Source organism: Mus caroli, unplaced genomic scaffold, assembly GCF_978045245.1.
Source record: "Mus caroli unplaced genomic scaffold, Mus_caroli_1 scaffold_12, whole genome shotgun sequence".
Taxonomy (NCBI): Eukaryota; Metazoa; Chordata; class Mammalia; order Rodentia; family Muridae; genus Mus; species Mus caroli.
This window is the reverse complement of record NW_028227267.1, coordinates 48,068,351-48,085,362: the sequence shown is the minus strand read 5'-3', so window position 1 is coordinate 48,085,362 and position 17,012 is coordinate 48,068,351. Positions and strand designations below refer to the sequence as shown.

The window sequence follows — 17,012 nt, the reverse complement described above, 5'->3', positions numbered from 1 at the left end:
AATAATACAGAAATGATTCTCAAAGTCATCTTGGTCTAAAGAGCACTGTAAAAAAATAGAAGAATTTCCCTTATAATCATGTTACTAGATTATTATGAATAATAAATAATAATGTTTCAGAAAAGTAAGCCTTCAAGTGCAGTTTTCTTGCATGACCCCCCAGCGCTCAAATCCTGCTGCTCCCTATCCTAGCTGTATCTTTGTGATTCAGATATGGTAAGTTCTGTAGACCTATGTACATGAACAGAGAATGAAACTGAAAAGAATCTGTCTTCTGGCTTAAACACAGGTTTATTGTCCATGATACCACTTGGAAGGAGGCTCAGAATGCAGGGGAATGACTGGTTTACAGAGAACAGATGACGAGGACGCTTCTGTCCTTATTCTAAAGACCACAGCTTGGATGCAGATGTCTGAGAAGACACAGTGATCTTCAGGCTTAGATGGAGCACTGTGTAGAGAGCATTCTTCCTTTGGTATTGTGAATGTAAGCCTTTCTGTTTTGTTTTGTGTTTTGGTGTGTGTGGGGAGGGGGGGAGAGGGAGAGGGAGAGAGAGAGAGAGAGAGAGAGAGAGAGAGAGAGAGAGAGAGAGAGAGAGAGAGAGAGAAAATGTGTGTGGTTTTATTTTGTTGTTGTTTTGTTTTGTTTTATATTTTTGTTGTTTTGTTTTGTTTTGCTTTGCTTTGCTTTGCTTTGCTTTGCTTTGCTTTGCTTTGCTTTGCTTTGCTTTGCTTTGCTTTATCAGCAGTAGGATATAAGCTGAAGAGGAATAGGGCCATTTCCCAAGGTCTTGCCTAAACCAATGTAGTTCTGCGTAACTACAGTGGAGGTCAGTACCAACTCTTTCCTGGAATTTCAGGGTATCAGGACTCAATTTCCTGTGTCTTTTCCTTGCAACACTGGTTAGGAAAATAAGGTGAAATTTTTTTTTCAAATTTAAAAGAATTACATTAGGATGACACAGAAGCACCTCACCCACCCTTGAGGTCTAGGAAGCAGCTCTGAGGTTTGTGTCAGGGCTGCAGGTGCCCGCCACACACTGTGCATCAGTAGCACAGAAGTACACAGCAGTGTCTTCACACTGAGCAGCAGTGATGGACAGGGAGCTGCTCTGGCTGGAGGTGTCAAGGGTGGCTCTTAGTCTTCCATTGCGCTTCTCTCTCTCATTTGAACGTATTAAGATTAGCTGGGCAGGGCCTTCGCCTGACTTCTGTCTGTACCACTGTAGGGCAAGTATGGATGTCTTGTAACTACAATTCACCATGACACTTTCACCCTCGTGGACGCTCAGGGCCCAAGGATTCTCTTCTGCTAGTTGACTGTTCACCACTACATAGAAACACAGGCCAGAGAACAGAGTCAGTAGTTACATTTTCAAACTGTAAATTTCTAGATTATTAAAAAGGCTTTACCTCACATGTATGTGGGCTATGAAGTTTGTTGTCCCTGTTCCCTTCACTGAAAACCCAAACTCACTTGTCAGTTGCAGCCACAGTGACACCATAGAAACCCCAAGGAGGCTGTGCATTCTTCCCTATGAAGATCAGATCACAAGAGATGCAGCTCCAGGCCTGTTCAAGGTGGTTGGTTTCTGAGCATTTGAAGAATCTCAGAAGCAAGGTCAGACACCACCCTCTCCACCCCCTCTCCCCTTCTCTCCCCAACCATCTCTCCTCCTCCCTCCTCTCCTCCATCTCTCTGATTTCAAACCAAGGAAGGCTTGTAATTACCTTCTGAGTCTGAGTCAAGATCTGAGAAAGAGGAACCCTGACATCTGCTGGTGGCCCCATCTTCTTGCTAAGAAGGCATAGCCTGCAGTGGTGAGCAGTGTGCACCACTGGAATGCAATGCTGTTGTAGTCTCTTCCCTTACTGAACTCTTGTTAGATTTCTGAAGCAGTGGAGGGAGACAGAAGGCAGAAAAAGACACTAGGGGCTGATGTCTACAGACTGGACTGTTTATTCCAAAACACTAAAGGACAGTCTCTCATAGAAAATTGTCGGTATGGGGAAAGGCTGGCAGTGACTCCTTATAAGGGTGGAGTGAGGGAATTGTTTGCATCCATAAGGGCCTAGAAGAGTTCTGAGTCTTTCTTTCCCTGGACTTTCCAGGAATCAGCCAAGGGGTTCCAGGTCAGTTGTGGGTGCTAGAGAAACTGGCATTATGCAGCTGGAGGGTGATAGGGCAACCCCCACTCCGAATGACTTTCTTCCTCTCTGTGATGACTCAAGTAAGTCCTTTTGTAAAAAAAAAAAAAAAAATTCTGACCTGTGACTTAGGAGTTTATCAACTCTGGTTCCAGTTTAAAGTGAAACAGACATGTGAATCAGGTCAGAATTCACGAGAGATCTGGAGTGCAGTGTTTACAAAACGCCCAGTCGGCCATCACTGCAAAGAGAGGCCCATTGGACTTGCAAACTTTATATGCCCCAGTACAGGGGAACCCCAGGGCCAAAAAGGGGGAGTGGGTGGGTAGGGGATTGGGGGGGGTGGGTATGAGGGACTTTTGGGATAGCATTGAAAATGTAAACGAGGAAAATACCTAATAAAAAAATAAATTAAAAAAAAAAGAAGTGTAGCTGAAGTTCTTGCAATTATCACAGTCTCTGCACATGTGTATGTGCTCTTCTTCTGGAAATGTCATGTCCAGTGCTGGAATGAGGTTGTCATTAAGTCAGGGTTGTTAGTGAGCAGCAGACATGGGATCTGGTCACGCTGACCTGAAAGGAAAACCAGTGAAGACTGGGTCTGCTTCAGAATCCCACATAAAGACAGAAGACTAGCATAGAAAACTACAGGATAAGGACAGAGGTGCCTAACTCTGCAGTCACTCCTCTGAGTGTCCACAGTGCTTCTGAGCCCCACACTGTGTGGAAGGTGCCTGTAAGGTTTCTCACACAGACGCAAACACCAGTGCAGCTTCACCTTGCTGCAATTTCCACTGCTCCTACAAATGAAATCTTTCTCCTTCTCCTCCTTTTCCTTCTCCTCCTCTTTCTTCTCATCTTCTTCCTCCTCCTCTTCATGATCCTCCTCCTCTTGCCCCTCCTCCTCCTCTTCTTCTTCCTCACTCAAAATCTGAAAGAGCTCCATCTGAATACATGGCCAAGCCATGTGCCAGTGTCATTAGCATCAGTTGCTGCTACTGCCTTATGGAGCTAGAAAAGGGTCTTGGGACAAAGGAAAGCTGCTAACACTTTAACCTTCTGTTTCCAGCTCCCCATGACTGTGAGAAAATAAGTATTTCCTGTATACTCCACTCTGCCAGTTATAGTTGTTATGGCAGGAGTGGAGGGGACGGGCAAACGGAGAAATCTGGTCAAGTTGTATGACGTTTCAGTTACATGAGATGACTAAGTCCAGATAGCTCTTCCTAGTGTTCACCCTATAATTAACAATACTTTAACTGCAGAAATTTTTTAAAAAAATGTACATATAATGCTAAATGTCATTACTGCAGTTAGGAAATTCTTATCTCTGAAAAACATAAACTAACGTAAAGGACAAAAATGGTATAAAGAAGGAACAAGGTTCTCAAAAAGGCACCAGAGTGAAAGGAAAGACAGTGAATCATGAAGGAAGTGGAGCATTGCAGTAGCCAGGAAACTGGAGAGCGCGAGTCTTTGATGCAACTGAGAGGAAAGGGCCAGGATGAATATTACACATAACTCAGATGCACTAGACACTTTTTATTCAGTTCATGGAATACTTGTTTATTGAGTGATCACAACAGTATTCCCCAGACTGGTCTCATACTTCTGGGCTGGAGTAAGCCTCCTTATCTACTCCAGAAGTAACTGAGACATTACAATACCATTTATGGTATATTTTATTGCTCTAGACATTATGAAAAGGATGGGAGGATTCCATATAAATAAGGGATTTAGGGAATTGTAAATATATTTTAGAATGAAATTATTTATTTTTTAATTTTTGCCAAATTGAATTATAAAATATCTTATGTGTAAATGCTTGAATTCTGCATGTGAAGCTGCCCATAATAATATTTTTAAAAACAGGATCATATCAGATAATACAATCACAAATAAAAATTTTGAGTCATAACTTTATAATTGTCTCTATTTTCATAAATTTATGATTACTATATAATATACATTAGGTTACATATGTGTGTAAAATTTATGAAATATTGTTGATGTTAATTGTCTCAGAGTAAACAGAAATACTCAGCTTTGGAAAACCCTATGAAAATGAGCAGAATATTTGATACTTGAATTGTTGTGCTGGAGGTCGATTTTGCTTGCATAATGTGTTCCAAATACTTCATGTGTGATAATACATAAGAAATTATTTTAAATTTTTTGTTAAAAATTTTTTTGACCTAAATGTAGTCTCATTTGGAGAAAGTTATATGGGATGCCAAGGATATTATGTACTTTGTGGCCATCCAGTAAAATATTCTACAGATATCCTTAGGCTATTTGAACTTCTATGTGAAGTTTATCTTTAAGATTCCATGACTGACTTTTTGTGTGGATGATTTACCCATTGATCATAATAAGATTGAAGTCACCCACTATTATACACATTGTTACACCTGGGACAGTCTGATTCTTTATGTCTAATACACTTGGCTTTACAGAACTGAATGCACTGACAATTGGCTCATATATTTTTACAATTGCTCTATGTTCTTGTTGGACTGTTCCATTTGTCCATGTGCCTTGTATTTTCTGACTGGTTGGGGCTTAAAATCTGATTTGTCAGATATGAATAGAGCTGACTCTGCTTACTTTTGAGCTTCACCTTCTTAGAAAAATATTTTTCATCCTTTCACTTTCAGTACGTGTATACCTTTGTAGTGAGGTGAGGATCTTACGGTAACATCCTGCTGAGTATTTATTTAGTATGAGCAACAGCCTTTTAATTGATAAGTAAGACCATTTACTCTTGGGGTTATTATAAAGTTATGTCATTTTTTAATCATTTCCCTTAATTTTATTCTTCACCCTTTGCTTATCTTAAAGCTTATTGGTTTACTGAGATAATGTTTGATTGCTCATGAGTTTATGTATTCTCTCCAGACATCTCAAGGCTGTTGAGTCTTCCTCACCTATGTTCAATGTTCCCTTAGAATCTCTGTGATGAAGTCCATCCATGCTCCAGAATTCTCTGAAAGATCAAGCTGAATCAAGTCAACAGCTGTACCACTTCAAGCCCAGCCTCTTCGGTCCCAACCTGTTTTCCTCAAATATTCATGGGCAAAAGAATCCCAAGTACAGATTTTGCTTCTCAGGAAATCAATCTAAGGCAATGTGTTATCTCTTTTAATACTGAAACAAATATTGAAATATTTATCATACTAAATCACATAGCAAATGACCCTAAATTAGTTTCTTTTCTGTTACTGTGATAAAATACTGAGTCCAAAAAGAAACTTATGGAAGACTGTATTTTGGCTTAGGTTCCAGAAGGATAACAGTCCGTCTTAGTAGGAGAAACACAGGACAACAAGCAGTAGTCATGGTAGCTAGAGCACAAAGTTCAGCAGCCACATCTTTAACCACAAGCATAAATGTAGAGAGTGAACTTGAAATGGGGTGATGCTATAATTCTCAAAGTCCAGCCCCAACCACTAACTTCCTTCAGCAAGGCCTCCTCTCTTGCATGTCCCTGAAATCTGTGCTACCACCTGGGAAACAAGTGGTCAATTTGTGAGAATATGAGAAACATTCTCACTCTAGCCACCACAGACCTCTTAATAACATAATCAATATTCAAATTGGAACATTATCCTGGATTCTTGCCAAAATGGCATAAAGCCAGAAAACATAAAATAAGAAGCTGAATTAAATTTTTAAGTATTTTTATTCTACAGCAACTTTTTAATCTCCCTCAATGCCATTTCATGTATGTCCATATTCCCCCTAAGCTCCTCTCCAGACTTCATGCCATTTTTTCTATAGCCCACTATGTCCATAGTATGTTACCCATATCTGCATTATGAGGACATACACTGAAGCATGGAAAACTTAACAGTGACCATACTGTGAATTAGAGATGATTATCCCATGGGGTTGAAGGAATAAATGGCTCAGTAGTTAAGACACTAGCAGCTCTTTCTGAGGACCTGTGTTAGAATTCCAGCACCCACATGGCAGCTCACAGCTATCTGTAACCTTGGTTCCAGATGACCTGATACCCACCTACATTATACATACATGCAGGAAAAGCACAAATGTACATAAAATTTATAAAAAAAAAAGAGAAAAAGAATGATTATCTATTTCTTTGTATCAATCTCCCATAGTAAAATATGATGTCTTGTAGCTATATGCTTTGGAGTGTTTCAAATTTGGAGTGTTTGTTCTTCTGTGGTTTGGAAATATGGATAGAAAATCCTGATTATGTTATTCATTTAATAATTATTATCCACTTAGTAAGTATGTCTATGAACAAACACAAACAAAATATCCAATCCTTCCTATACAGGTTTTTTGGAACCATGTACTACATAAACAGTGTCTTGAGTGACTAAAGAGAAAGTAGTACATGACTAACTCTAAAGGAGATCTGTTACCATATGATAACATTTCTGTGTATTGATGCATGATAAAAACCAGAACTATTGAATTGACTTGTGGTAAAGCCACAGTGAGCACTAGGATGAATATGCTAAGTGAGGGGACCTTTCAGCACTTCAATTAAAATAAAGCAATAAATGGAGATACTTATGGTGGCAGAATCCCAGAAAACAGGCTGGTGAAACAGGGGAACCAAGAGTTTTAAGCCAGCATAGGCTCTACAACAAAATCCTGTTTAAAAAATAAATTAATTAATGAAAATAAATACAGAAAGACAGTGTATGAGACAGTTAAGTGAACAAAGAGACAAACTACAAATGAGAGAAAATTTTGCCAGCTACTTATCTGGCAGAGGATGAAACAACACATATACACAAATACACATACACACACACTGCTTATTATTGTTAAAAAATGAAAAGAATTTAAGAATGGGCTTTGGAATAGATCATAGCACTGAGCATTCCTAGACTTCAGGGAACTGGAAATTAAACTAATATGAGATTTTTGTCACATCCCACTCAGATTAGCTATTATCATGAAATCAAATGATGACAAGTGCTGGTGAAGATGTTGGGAAATAGGAAGCTTTTGTTCACCATTGCTGGAAACATAGACTGATATAACAGTTATGGTAATCAGTGGAAAATGGTCTCAAAAGCCTAAAAGATGAAGTGTCATGTGGTCCAGCTATGTAATTCCTAGGTATTTATTGGAAGGCTTCCATATCCTATTACAAAAAATTTTTTGCTCAGCCTTGGTTATTGTTGCTCTATTCAAAATTGCTAGGGAGTGAACATAGCCTAGATGTTAATCAACAAAAGAATGGATAAGTAGAGTTTGGTGGGGATGTCTCTCAACAGATAGATGACAGACAGACAGACAGACAGATGGATGGATGAATAATATTCAAGAGTAAAGAAAATAAAAGTATAGAATTTGCCTGAAAATGGACACAATTGGAAAATACTGTGATAAGTGAGTTATCTAGACTCTGAGAGAATAGCACATGCAACTCTTAGCTTCTGGGTTTTTATATGTACTCATGTGATTATGTGTGTGTGTGTGTGTGTGTGTGTGTGTGTGTGTATACCAGAACATTAGAAAACTCCCAATGAGGGGGAAAAGGAAGCAATCAGGAAGATGAACGAGAAGGGAATAGAACACATTATACAGAAGTGGAGGAGGAGATACTAGGCACAAGAAGCCTTAGGTGGGTATGAGAAATAGGGAGGTAATGGATAGGAGAAGCTTCAACCAGTTGACCAAAAGTAAATCTGCCTGGAACTGCCATAGAGAACCTGCTACATTATAAGCTACTTAAAAAAAATTATTAAACTATTTGTATTAATTATTTTTAAATCCATGAAGGCTGAGTGTGGTAGAGTTGATGATTGTCTGTATGGCACGTGGTGAGTCTTGTGGCCCTGTGCTCGTCTTACTCCTCAGTAGTTTGCCTTTCCCCTGAGGATGACTTATTATTAAGATGTTAAAGTATTTTAACAATCAAGTCTTTTTTACCACTCCTGCATATAAATCACATTGCCCGCAGAATAGAAACAGAATTTCTTCACTGGATAGACTGTGCTCTCTGTCAGGCCTTAATAGGGCACAGTAGGTTTGGGTGCAGCCTGCAGGTGCCTGGAGAGCACTGTGTGTTCACTAGCTGCACAGAAGTAGAGAGCGGAGTCACTGGGCTGGGAGTCTCTGATGTGCAGGGAAACATGCAGGCTGGCCTTATTGAGGTGAACTGTGAATCTGCCTTCTTTCTTGTCGCCATCAGAGAAGATGGACATCAGTGCCATGGGGCCTTCCCCAGAATGCTGTCTGTACCACCAGAAGTACTGAAAATTACGATCACTTGAACTGCAGTTGAGAGAGGCTGTAGCTCCCTCTGGGACACTGAGGGATTCTGGGCTCTGCTGCACCTTCTGCTGGCTCCTCACCCCTGTGCAGAAAGACAGAGGTCAGACAATCAAGACTGGATGTATGCATTCCAGAATGGCATTTCCATGGGTCCCCCACCCCTAACTGGAGATTAAGAACATCTGTGTTTCTACCATTAGCCTGGAGCAGACAATAACTTTACATATCACACCTGGATCCCAAAGGAATTCCCAAACTTACAGTTTAACTGGAGCCACAGGACCACTAGGGAAACACTCAAGGATTTCATTCTCTCCTCTTCCCTCTTCGCTGTGGATTTAGATTCTCGATCCTAAACTCATATAGTTGTGTTCGTAAGTTTTCACATCTCCTCTAGGAAACATAAAAGCAGCTTTGCTAGCAATCACAAAAGTGACTCTTCACCATCTAAACAGCACCAAGCCTTTCCTCCAGCCCTGTCTACCCCTCCCTCTGCCTGCCCAGCCCTCCTGCACCCTGTTCTCCTACTTGAGATGGTTACTTAAGATCCCTATAAAACACTGCCACCTTGTGGGCTCATGACAGTGATCAAAGAAAGAGTCAAACTGCAAATTCTTCTGATGTAACTACTAACACAATGAAAATCCCTAACCAGTTCAGCTGGAGTATTAAAGAGAGATTTGCCTCAAGTCAGGGTTGGGAATGAGGTGAGTTCAGTAGATATTGTCTCTGTTCTCAGTAATAATAAGTATTGCACATAGACAGCCACCTACTCTGAAAATTCACTATGAAGCATCAGCCATGGAAATCTAAGTGAGGATCTTACCTACAGCACAATTCTAACCCTTGTCCCTTCCATTCAAGTCCATGTTCAAGGCTTACAGATGGCTGGGCAGACTGCTTATCTGGACCAGAGCCTAGAAAAGCCTGGGATTCTTCATTCCGTTTGGAACCAAGAGCACACTTGTGTTTAAACAACTTTACTTAGGTTGGAACAGGATAGATGCTGAGCACCTAAACTCTAAATAAGACCTAGGCAACTTGTTCATTTGTCTAATTTTTTATTCTCTTTTCTTGAATGAAGAATTGTTGAGTAAAGATTGATCTTTGAAAGTTCTAGATCTGGTGTCTCTCGCCCTCCCTCTTTTTGACTCCCTCTCCCTCCCCTTTTTCCTTCTCTCTCTTCTTCCCTGACCCTTTCACTTTATCTCACTCTCCATTTCCAACATAATCATCAAGCCATAGGTACCAGGGGAATATCTATGCCAGAGATGAAGTGGGTCCACAAAGAAACAAGTCAGCAAACAACTGTCCTGCAGGAGTCTGTGAGATATCCATATCCAGGACAGTAAAGATTGCGGAGGCAAGCAGGCAATTTGGATCAATACAAAAAGTAGCAGCTATTGGTTCATCATTTTGGCAATTTGGATCAATACAACAAGTAGCAACTATTGGTTCATCACTTTGGTAAGCTGGCATTGAGTTGATTATTTTTTTTAGGCATATTTAACTGCAAAGCAATTTGATGAAAGATTTACTGGTGGTAATAAACTCAATCCTGCATACAAAATAAAACATATAAAACTCTCACTGAGGCTCAAAGTAAGGTAAATAAAGATTGAATATGACAACATTGAAACTCTTGGTAAAGTACCTGGTATACCTTCTATAATGATGTAGTCAGTAGAATGACAGAAAAATAAGTTTATAATAAAGGTGTGGACTTAGGAAAGGGATTGGTGTGGTCTCTGACTACACAGGTAGTGCAACGGTCACCCGGAAATGAGTCACTTCTGTCCCCAGACCTCTAGACAAGTAACAGATTTTTACATTTCTTCTTTTGAATGAGCAACCTGGTGTATTTCACAGTCCAGGTTCCCCTGGTGATATCTGTGAGCACACGGACCTCTATGCCTCCTAAACTGCCCTATGTTAGGCTTTGAGATCTTGCAGAAGCTGGTGAATGAAGAGTTAAGCATCCACAAAATATGGTTTGATCAGACCCTTCCTTCAACATCAACAAGTACAAAGGGAACAGACTGAGGGAAAGATGCTCATAGTCAGACTGTTTTCTGCAACGTACATTATCCACGACAATAATAACAATATTCATTTCTCAGCAAATATGAAACCTAAAGAAGTAGATAATCATAGTGGCACATGCTTAAAATCCCAGAGGGGACTCTGGTTTGGGAGGCTGAAGCAAGAGGATGTGAGTTTAAGTCCTGCCTGTGATATACAGGGAAGACATGTCTCAATAAATCTGTAAGAATGAGATGAAAACAACATGCACTATGGGTTTGGGAAACGGAAAAAAGAAGTATGAAAGTAAACTTGAAGCAGTCTTTGTGAGATACACACCGCCATGTAAAAGACTTGTAATAAAATGTATATAATTAGAGAAGCAGTTTTCCTGGAAGAGCCATAGAATAGCCAGTTAGAGACACACAGTGCTTTCCTGCATCCCTGTGAACCTGAAACAAAGCATCAAGTGTGTGGCTGCCAGGGGAGGGGAGGGGAGGGATATCCAAAGAAAGGGAGCTGTAAAGTAAACAGTAGAGCTAGATGAAACCTCCAATTGCTAAACTGGAAAGTTCTAAAAGAAACTAGGGATCCTACCATTGGGTGCTGAAAACAAGACAGCGGAGAGGAGATGCCCCTTGGTTGGGCTTTAAGCAACAGAGAAAATAAAAGTCTGGATAAGATTCAGGGATGTACAATCTGACACTCTGCAAAGACATAATTTAAAATAAAAAATCTTTGATCTTCACAGCAAGTAGAAACTGGAGAATGGAGCCTCTCCACTTACTAGCTTGTTCACTGGGGCCATGGTGGGGAAACTTCTTTAGAAAACTCTTATTCTTGATGTCCAACCTCAACAGTCAGTCCAATCCTTATACAGCAGCACAGCCTACCAAGTATGTCTGACAATTCCTGCACCCTTCCCTACCTGGAGACCTACCCCTTATCCACAAACAGGGACCTATCATAGACTGCTGAGTCCTACTTGTGTCTTGCCCAACCTCTGAGTTTTGTCAAGGTGACACTTGTCCTGTGTACCAGCTCAGCCTAAGCTATCATCACAATATAAACAACCAATTAAAGAAGTCTACATGCCCAAGTTTAATCACAAAAAAAAAAACCCACAAACAATATGAAAGGTCAAGACAGCATGTTCCACATCCCACAAACCCAGAATTACCTCAATGAGCCTCATATCATAGAACTAAAAAGAGGGCTCTTTACATAGAAAGAACCATCACAAAATTCACTAAACAATCCAAGGAGCTTAAAGATAAAACAAGGTCACAGCTCCTTGAAGAAATGTTCAAAGTCCTTAGTCATCAGGAAAATGCAAATCTAAACGACCCTGAGATTCTACCTTACACCAATCACAATGGCTAAATTAAAATACTCAGGTGACAGCACATGTTGGCATGGATGTGGAAAGAGAGGAACACTCCTCTATTTCTAGGGGAATTGTAAATTGGTACAGCCACTCTGAAAATCAATCTGGAAGTTCCTCAGAAAATTGGAGATAATTCTACCCGAAGATTCAGTTATACCACTCTTTGGCTTATATCCAAAAGATGCCTCACCATACCACAGAGGCAAGTGCTCCACTATGTTCATAGCAGGCTTATGTGTGAATAGCCAGAAGCTGGAAACAACCCAGATGTCCCACAACGGAAGAGTAGATACAGAAAATGTGGTTCATTTATACAATAGAATACTATTCAGCTATTAAAAATGAGGGCATCATGAGTTTTGCAGGCAAATGGGTGGAACTAGAAAATATCATCCTGAGTGAGAAAACCCAAACCCAAAAGGATTTGCAGAGTATGTACTCACTAATAAGTAGATATTAGCCAAAAAGCACAGAATACCAAGAATACACTTCACAGAACACCCCCCCCCCAAAAAAAAGGTTTACAAGCAATGGGACCTCATAAAATTACAGATGCAGAATTGAGTTGGAATTTTGATGGGGATTGCATTGAATCTGTAGATTGCTTTTGGCAAGATAGCCATTTTTACTATATTTATCCTGCCAATCCATGAGCATGGGAGATCTTTCCATCTTCTGAGATCTTCTTTAATTTCTTTCTTCGGAGACTTGAAGTTCTTATCATACAGATGTTTCACTTCCTTATTTAGAGTTACGCCAAGGTATTTTATATTATTTTTGACTATTGAGAAGGGTGTTGTTTCCCTAATTTCTTTCTCAGCCTGTATATCCTTTGTGTAGAGAAAGCCCATTGACTTGTTTGAGTTAATTTTATATCCAGCTACTTCATTGAAGCTGTTTATCAGGCTTAGGAGTTCTCTGGTGGAATTTTTAGGGTCACTTATATATACTATCATATCATCTGCAAAAAGTGATATTTTAACTTCTTCCTTTCCAATTTGTATCCCCATGATCTCCTTTTGTTGTCAAATTGCTCTGGCTAGGACTTCAAGTACAATGTTGCAATCCCCATCAAAATTCCAATTCAATTCTGCAATGAACTAGAAAGGGCAATCTGCAAATTCATCTGGAATAACAAAAAACCTAGGATAGCAAAAACTCTTCTCAAGGATCAAAGAACCTCTGGTGGAATCACCATGCCTGACCTAAAGCTGTGTACTACAGAGCAATTGTAATAAAAACTGCATGGTACATGATGAAACAACCATAAAAAAAAAAGTTATCAGTGAGCAGTATATGTTGATTCTCAGTATTTGTTGTGGTGGTAGGTATATTTCCTTGTGTTTTTGTTTGTTTGTTTGGTTGGTTGGTTTGATTTATTTGATTTTGCTTGATTTTCTGGCCTGACATTATTTATTCCTTGTTTTACTGGATGAGGTTATCTTTTTCAGGTTGAAGTTTTCCTTCTAGCGCCTTATGGAAAGCTGAAATTGTACATAAATACTATTTAACTTGGCTTATATTTTGACTCTCTTTCTCCATCTACGAAGACTGAAAGTTTTCTGGATATGTAGTCTGGGTGGCATATGTAGTGTCTTAGACTTTGTAGAATGACAGTCCAAAGCCTTCTGGCATTTACAGTCTCCACTGAGAAGTCAGGTGCTATTGGAGTAAGTCTGCCTTTATATGTTATTTCCTTATATATGACTCCTTTTTCTTGTACCTCTTAATATCCATTCCATGTCCTATAAATAAGTATACTGATTATACTTATTTCAGTATACGTAACATTTTTCATTATACGTAACATGAGACTTCCTTTTCTTGTCCAGCCTACCTGATGTTATATATATTCCTTGTGCCTTGATAAGTAACTCTCTTTTTAGGGTTGGGCATTTAAGTTACATGATTTTGTTGAAAACATTTTCTGTGCCTTTGACCTTTCTTCTCCTTCCTTTATTCTTAGTATTCATAGATTTTGTTTTTCAAAGTATTCTAGATTTCCTATATGTTTTATATCTGGATATGTTCAGATTTAACATTTTCTTGGACCAAGTTATCCATATCTTCTAGCATGTCTACAATGGATGTGATTCTTTCTTTCAATCTTGTATGCTCTCTTGGTGAGTTTTACCTCTCAGCTTCCTGTTTACATTTCTAAATTCTTTGTTTCCAGTTTCCCCTCAGTTTTTTTTTTTTTTTTTTTTTTTTTTTTTTTTTTTTTTTTTTTTTTTTTATCAATTCTACTTCCACTTACATATCCTGGACAGTTATCCTCATTTCATCTCATTGTTTGTTTTTTAAAAGATTTCTTTAAGGGGTTTATTCATTTTTACTTCAAGACTTCTAACATAGTCATAAAGGCTCATCTGATGTCCTTGTCTTGTGCTTCAACTACACTGCATTTCTCACAGCCAACAAGAGTAACTCTTCTAGGCTTCAGTGGAGACATATTATCCTGACTGTTACTATTGTTTTATGCTAGAATCTGGGCATCTGTGTTTGGGATCACAGTAAGTCTTAGTGTTGATATCTGGTCTTGTCTCTGTTGGATGTGTATTCTTACTTGATTCCTTGGTTTCTGTTGCACCCTCTGGTTTTTAAGAGAGTTCAGTTGCTGATGGTTGCCTGGTAAGTAATGCTTTGGACATCCTGCCACGTGTGAATACTAGAGTTCCAGAAATAACATGTTTCTTAGTATTGGGTACAGACAGGCATAGAGATAGGCTAGAAGAACAGTGAACTGAGGGGATCCACAGTAGGTAGGAAATCAGAGTGTGACATCAAGATATTCTTAGTCCTCTGGGAATGGGCACAATGAGGGAGGAGAGGCCAAGCAGGTAGTCTGCTAGAAGTCTTGGGATGAGACTAGGGAGTTGGACTTAGAGAAGAGTAGGGACATTGAAAATCTGGTGATTGCCTACCTACCTCTGCCTTCCTTTCTACTTCCTTCTCTACCCACATTTCATTGGTAGAAATCTTGAGATATGAAAGGCTGTAACCTTCTGATAACCTGTCCTTCCATATTATCAGGTAGAATTATCTAAATGCCACCTTTCCTGGCATATTTGACCCTCTATGTCATCCTAGAGATGACATGCAACAATATGAAGATAATGACTTGTACATGGAAATAATGGCAACTGACCATGTTATTGTTTCCACGGCTTTCCTGTGAAATCACTGTTACCCACGTGAGGAACCACTGATGTGCTAGAGTTTTAGGTTCCCATATGAAAATCCAGCTGTGGTAACATCTTTTTGTAGTTCTGCTCAGACTATTTGTATGATTTTCATCAACCAGAGAAATATTGGGGCACACAACAGACTTTGTAGTAACCAGGATGATCCAAAGGGAAAACAGGGTGATGCAAAAGTAGATGATCAGCAGTTAGGCTTTCTTTTGCTTCTCAGAGTTTGTGCTCAGCTCCACCTACAGTTTCTGTCACTGTGTCACCCAGAGCACAGAAGTACACGGCTGAGTCTGACTTCTGCACTGAGGCTTTCTGCAAGTGGAAGGAGGTGGTCCCTTTGTCATATGTAGCTTCAAAGCCTCTGCTGATTCCCTTGTTGTTGGCAGTTGTGACTTTCAGAAGGAGCTGTGGACCTTGTCCAGGATATTGGACATACCAGAAAAGAGTTGGGTACGTTGTGGAAGAATAAGTGCAATTTATAAATAGGAAGTCATCTTCTGAAAGGGTCACTTGACCTTGTTTCTGGGTCACTGAATCTCCATGGGTCCTTCTCATCTCTAGAGGAAGAAGATGATATCTGTGTTATAGCAAGGACAAATTTCATAGATGATTAAATATATTCTAACATCATAGAAAAAGGAGTGGAAATTTTAAGTCACTTTACTTACCAAGCATGAACAGCAGCATCGCAGTCACTAAAACTGGAGAAGTATTCATGTTCAGTGTAGGGTGATGCTCTCAACTCATCACAAGAAGAAATGATGGAATGACACAAAATGATGAACCTATGAAGCTTAGAGTTGACACTGATAATGATCTTGTGTTAGGAAACTCTGCCCCCTGGTGGACAGATACTAAACTAGGATCTCTTGCTTACCTCCCACAATCAGAAATGTGTTCTTGTCCGCAAAATCACTTGCAAGGCACCCATCAGATTGAAGCATCCCTTATCAATGTAAAGAATATAAACAATGGCTGTTAACATACTCAGTGTTATCATTCTTAGGATTCTATGTGACATGAAACTGTTGTATGGTACAGCAACTGATGGGTTTCCCATGTTGGAATTTATCACTTAATAAACAAATGACAAGAAGTGTGTTTTCCCAGTTTATTTTCACTGATGTAAGTTTGTAGTAAGATACGATGTGGGTCTGGAGTAATGGTTCAGCACTTGCAAGTACTTGCTGCTCTTTCTGAGGACCCAGGTTTGATTCTCAGAACCCACATAGACTAGTGGTGCCTGCTGTTAGGAAACAGGAAGCTGACTATTATTTGGGACTGTTGACACATTTGTGGCTCTTCCTTGCACACCTGCAGAGGGCACCCCAAGCAGCCAGTTCATGTATGTGTCTTGTAAACAAAAACTTCTTTTCTCAAGTGTCAAAGCTGCCCTTCAAGAGTCTGGCTTTCCTGGCTGCCATGTTAATGTGGGAGCTCCTTCCAGCCTTCATTTGATCTTTGTAATTGCTTTCCTCCTTGACAGAATTTGTTTTCTCACACAGCTGTTCTTTCTTACTTTTGTCAAATCTGTTTCCTAATTTTTGTTGTATTGGCAGACTTTGATCAGAACCTTTGTTTCTTTATGTTCAAGGTAATAAATGTGGATCCCATCTGAACTTTCCTCGCATACAACTTCAGCAGCTCTTTCATAACATGTGGTTGACACTGGATTCCCATATTCTCATCTATCAAAATGACATTTTCTTTCCTTTTTTCCAATTTCATAGCCATAGGCTGACATCTCATGTGCATGCATTTCCCCAAAGAGCAGGCCTCAAGTCTAAGGAGAAATAGTTGGTTGCTCCTTAGAACAGTCATGTCACTATTGAATCAGTATGCACATCTTGTTGGCAGGTTGATCATTGAGCACACATGTGGGTCCACACCTAGTAGTTTCAATGATGATATATCTCCCCAGCAGCCTTCTACCTAGAAGAAAATATCCTACATATGTTCTTATGTGATTTCTCTATATATCAAAATATGTGGTCTCT

At 39.6% G+C, this 17,012-nt stretch overlaps 2 pseudogenes and 1 gene segment (V, D, J or C); all 3 read right to left on the bottom strand.

The window, feature by feature from the left end:
* Nucleotides 1–989: 989 nt before the first annotated feature.
* LOC147001843 (T cell receptor alpha variable 17-like) lies at nucleotides 990–1,529 on the bottom strand. The segment is given in 2 exon segments: nucleotides 990–1,330; nucleotides 1,478–1,529. Coding segments are annotated over 2 exon segments (393 nt in total).
* A 6,611-nt stretch (nucleotides 1,530–8,140) lies between these two features.
* Nucleotides 8,141–8,722, bottom strand: LOC147001842 (T-cell receptor alpha chain V region 2B4 pseudogene; annotated as a pseudogene).
* A 6,509-nt stretch (nucleotides 8,723–15,231) lies between these two features.
* Nucleotides 15,232–15,732, bottom strand: LOC147001841 (T cell receptor alpha variable 9-2 pseudogene; annotated as a pseudogene).
* Between the last annotated feature and the right edge of the window lie 1,280 nt (nucleotides 15,733–17,012).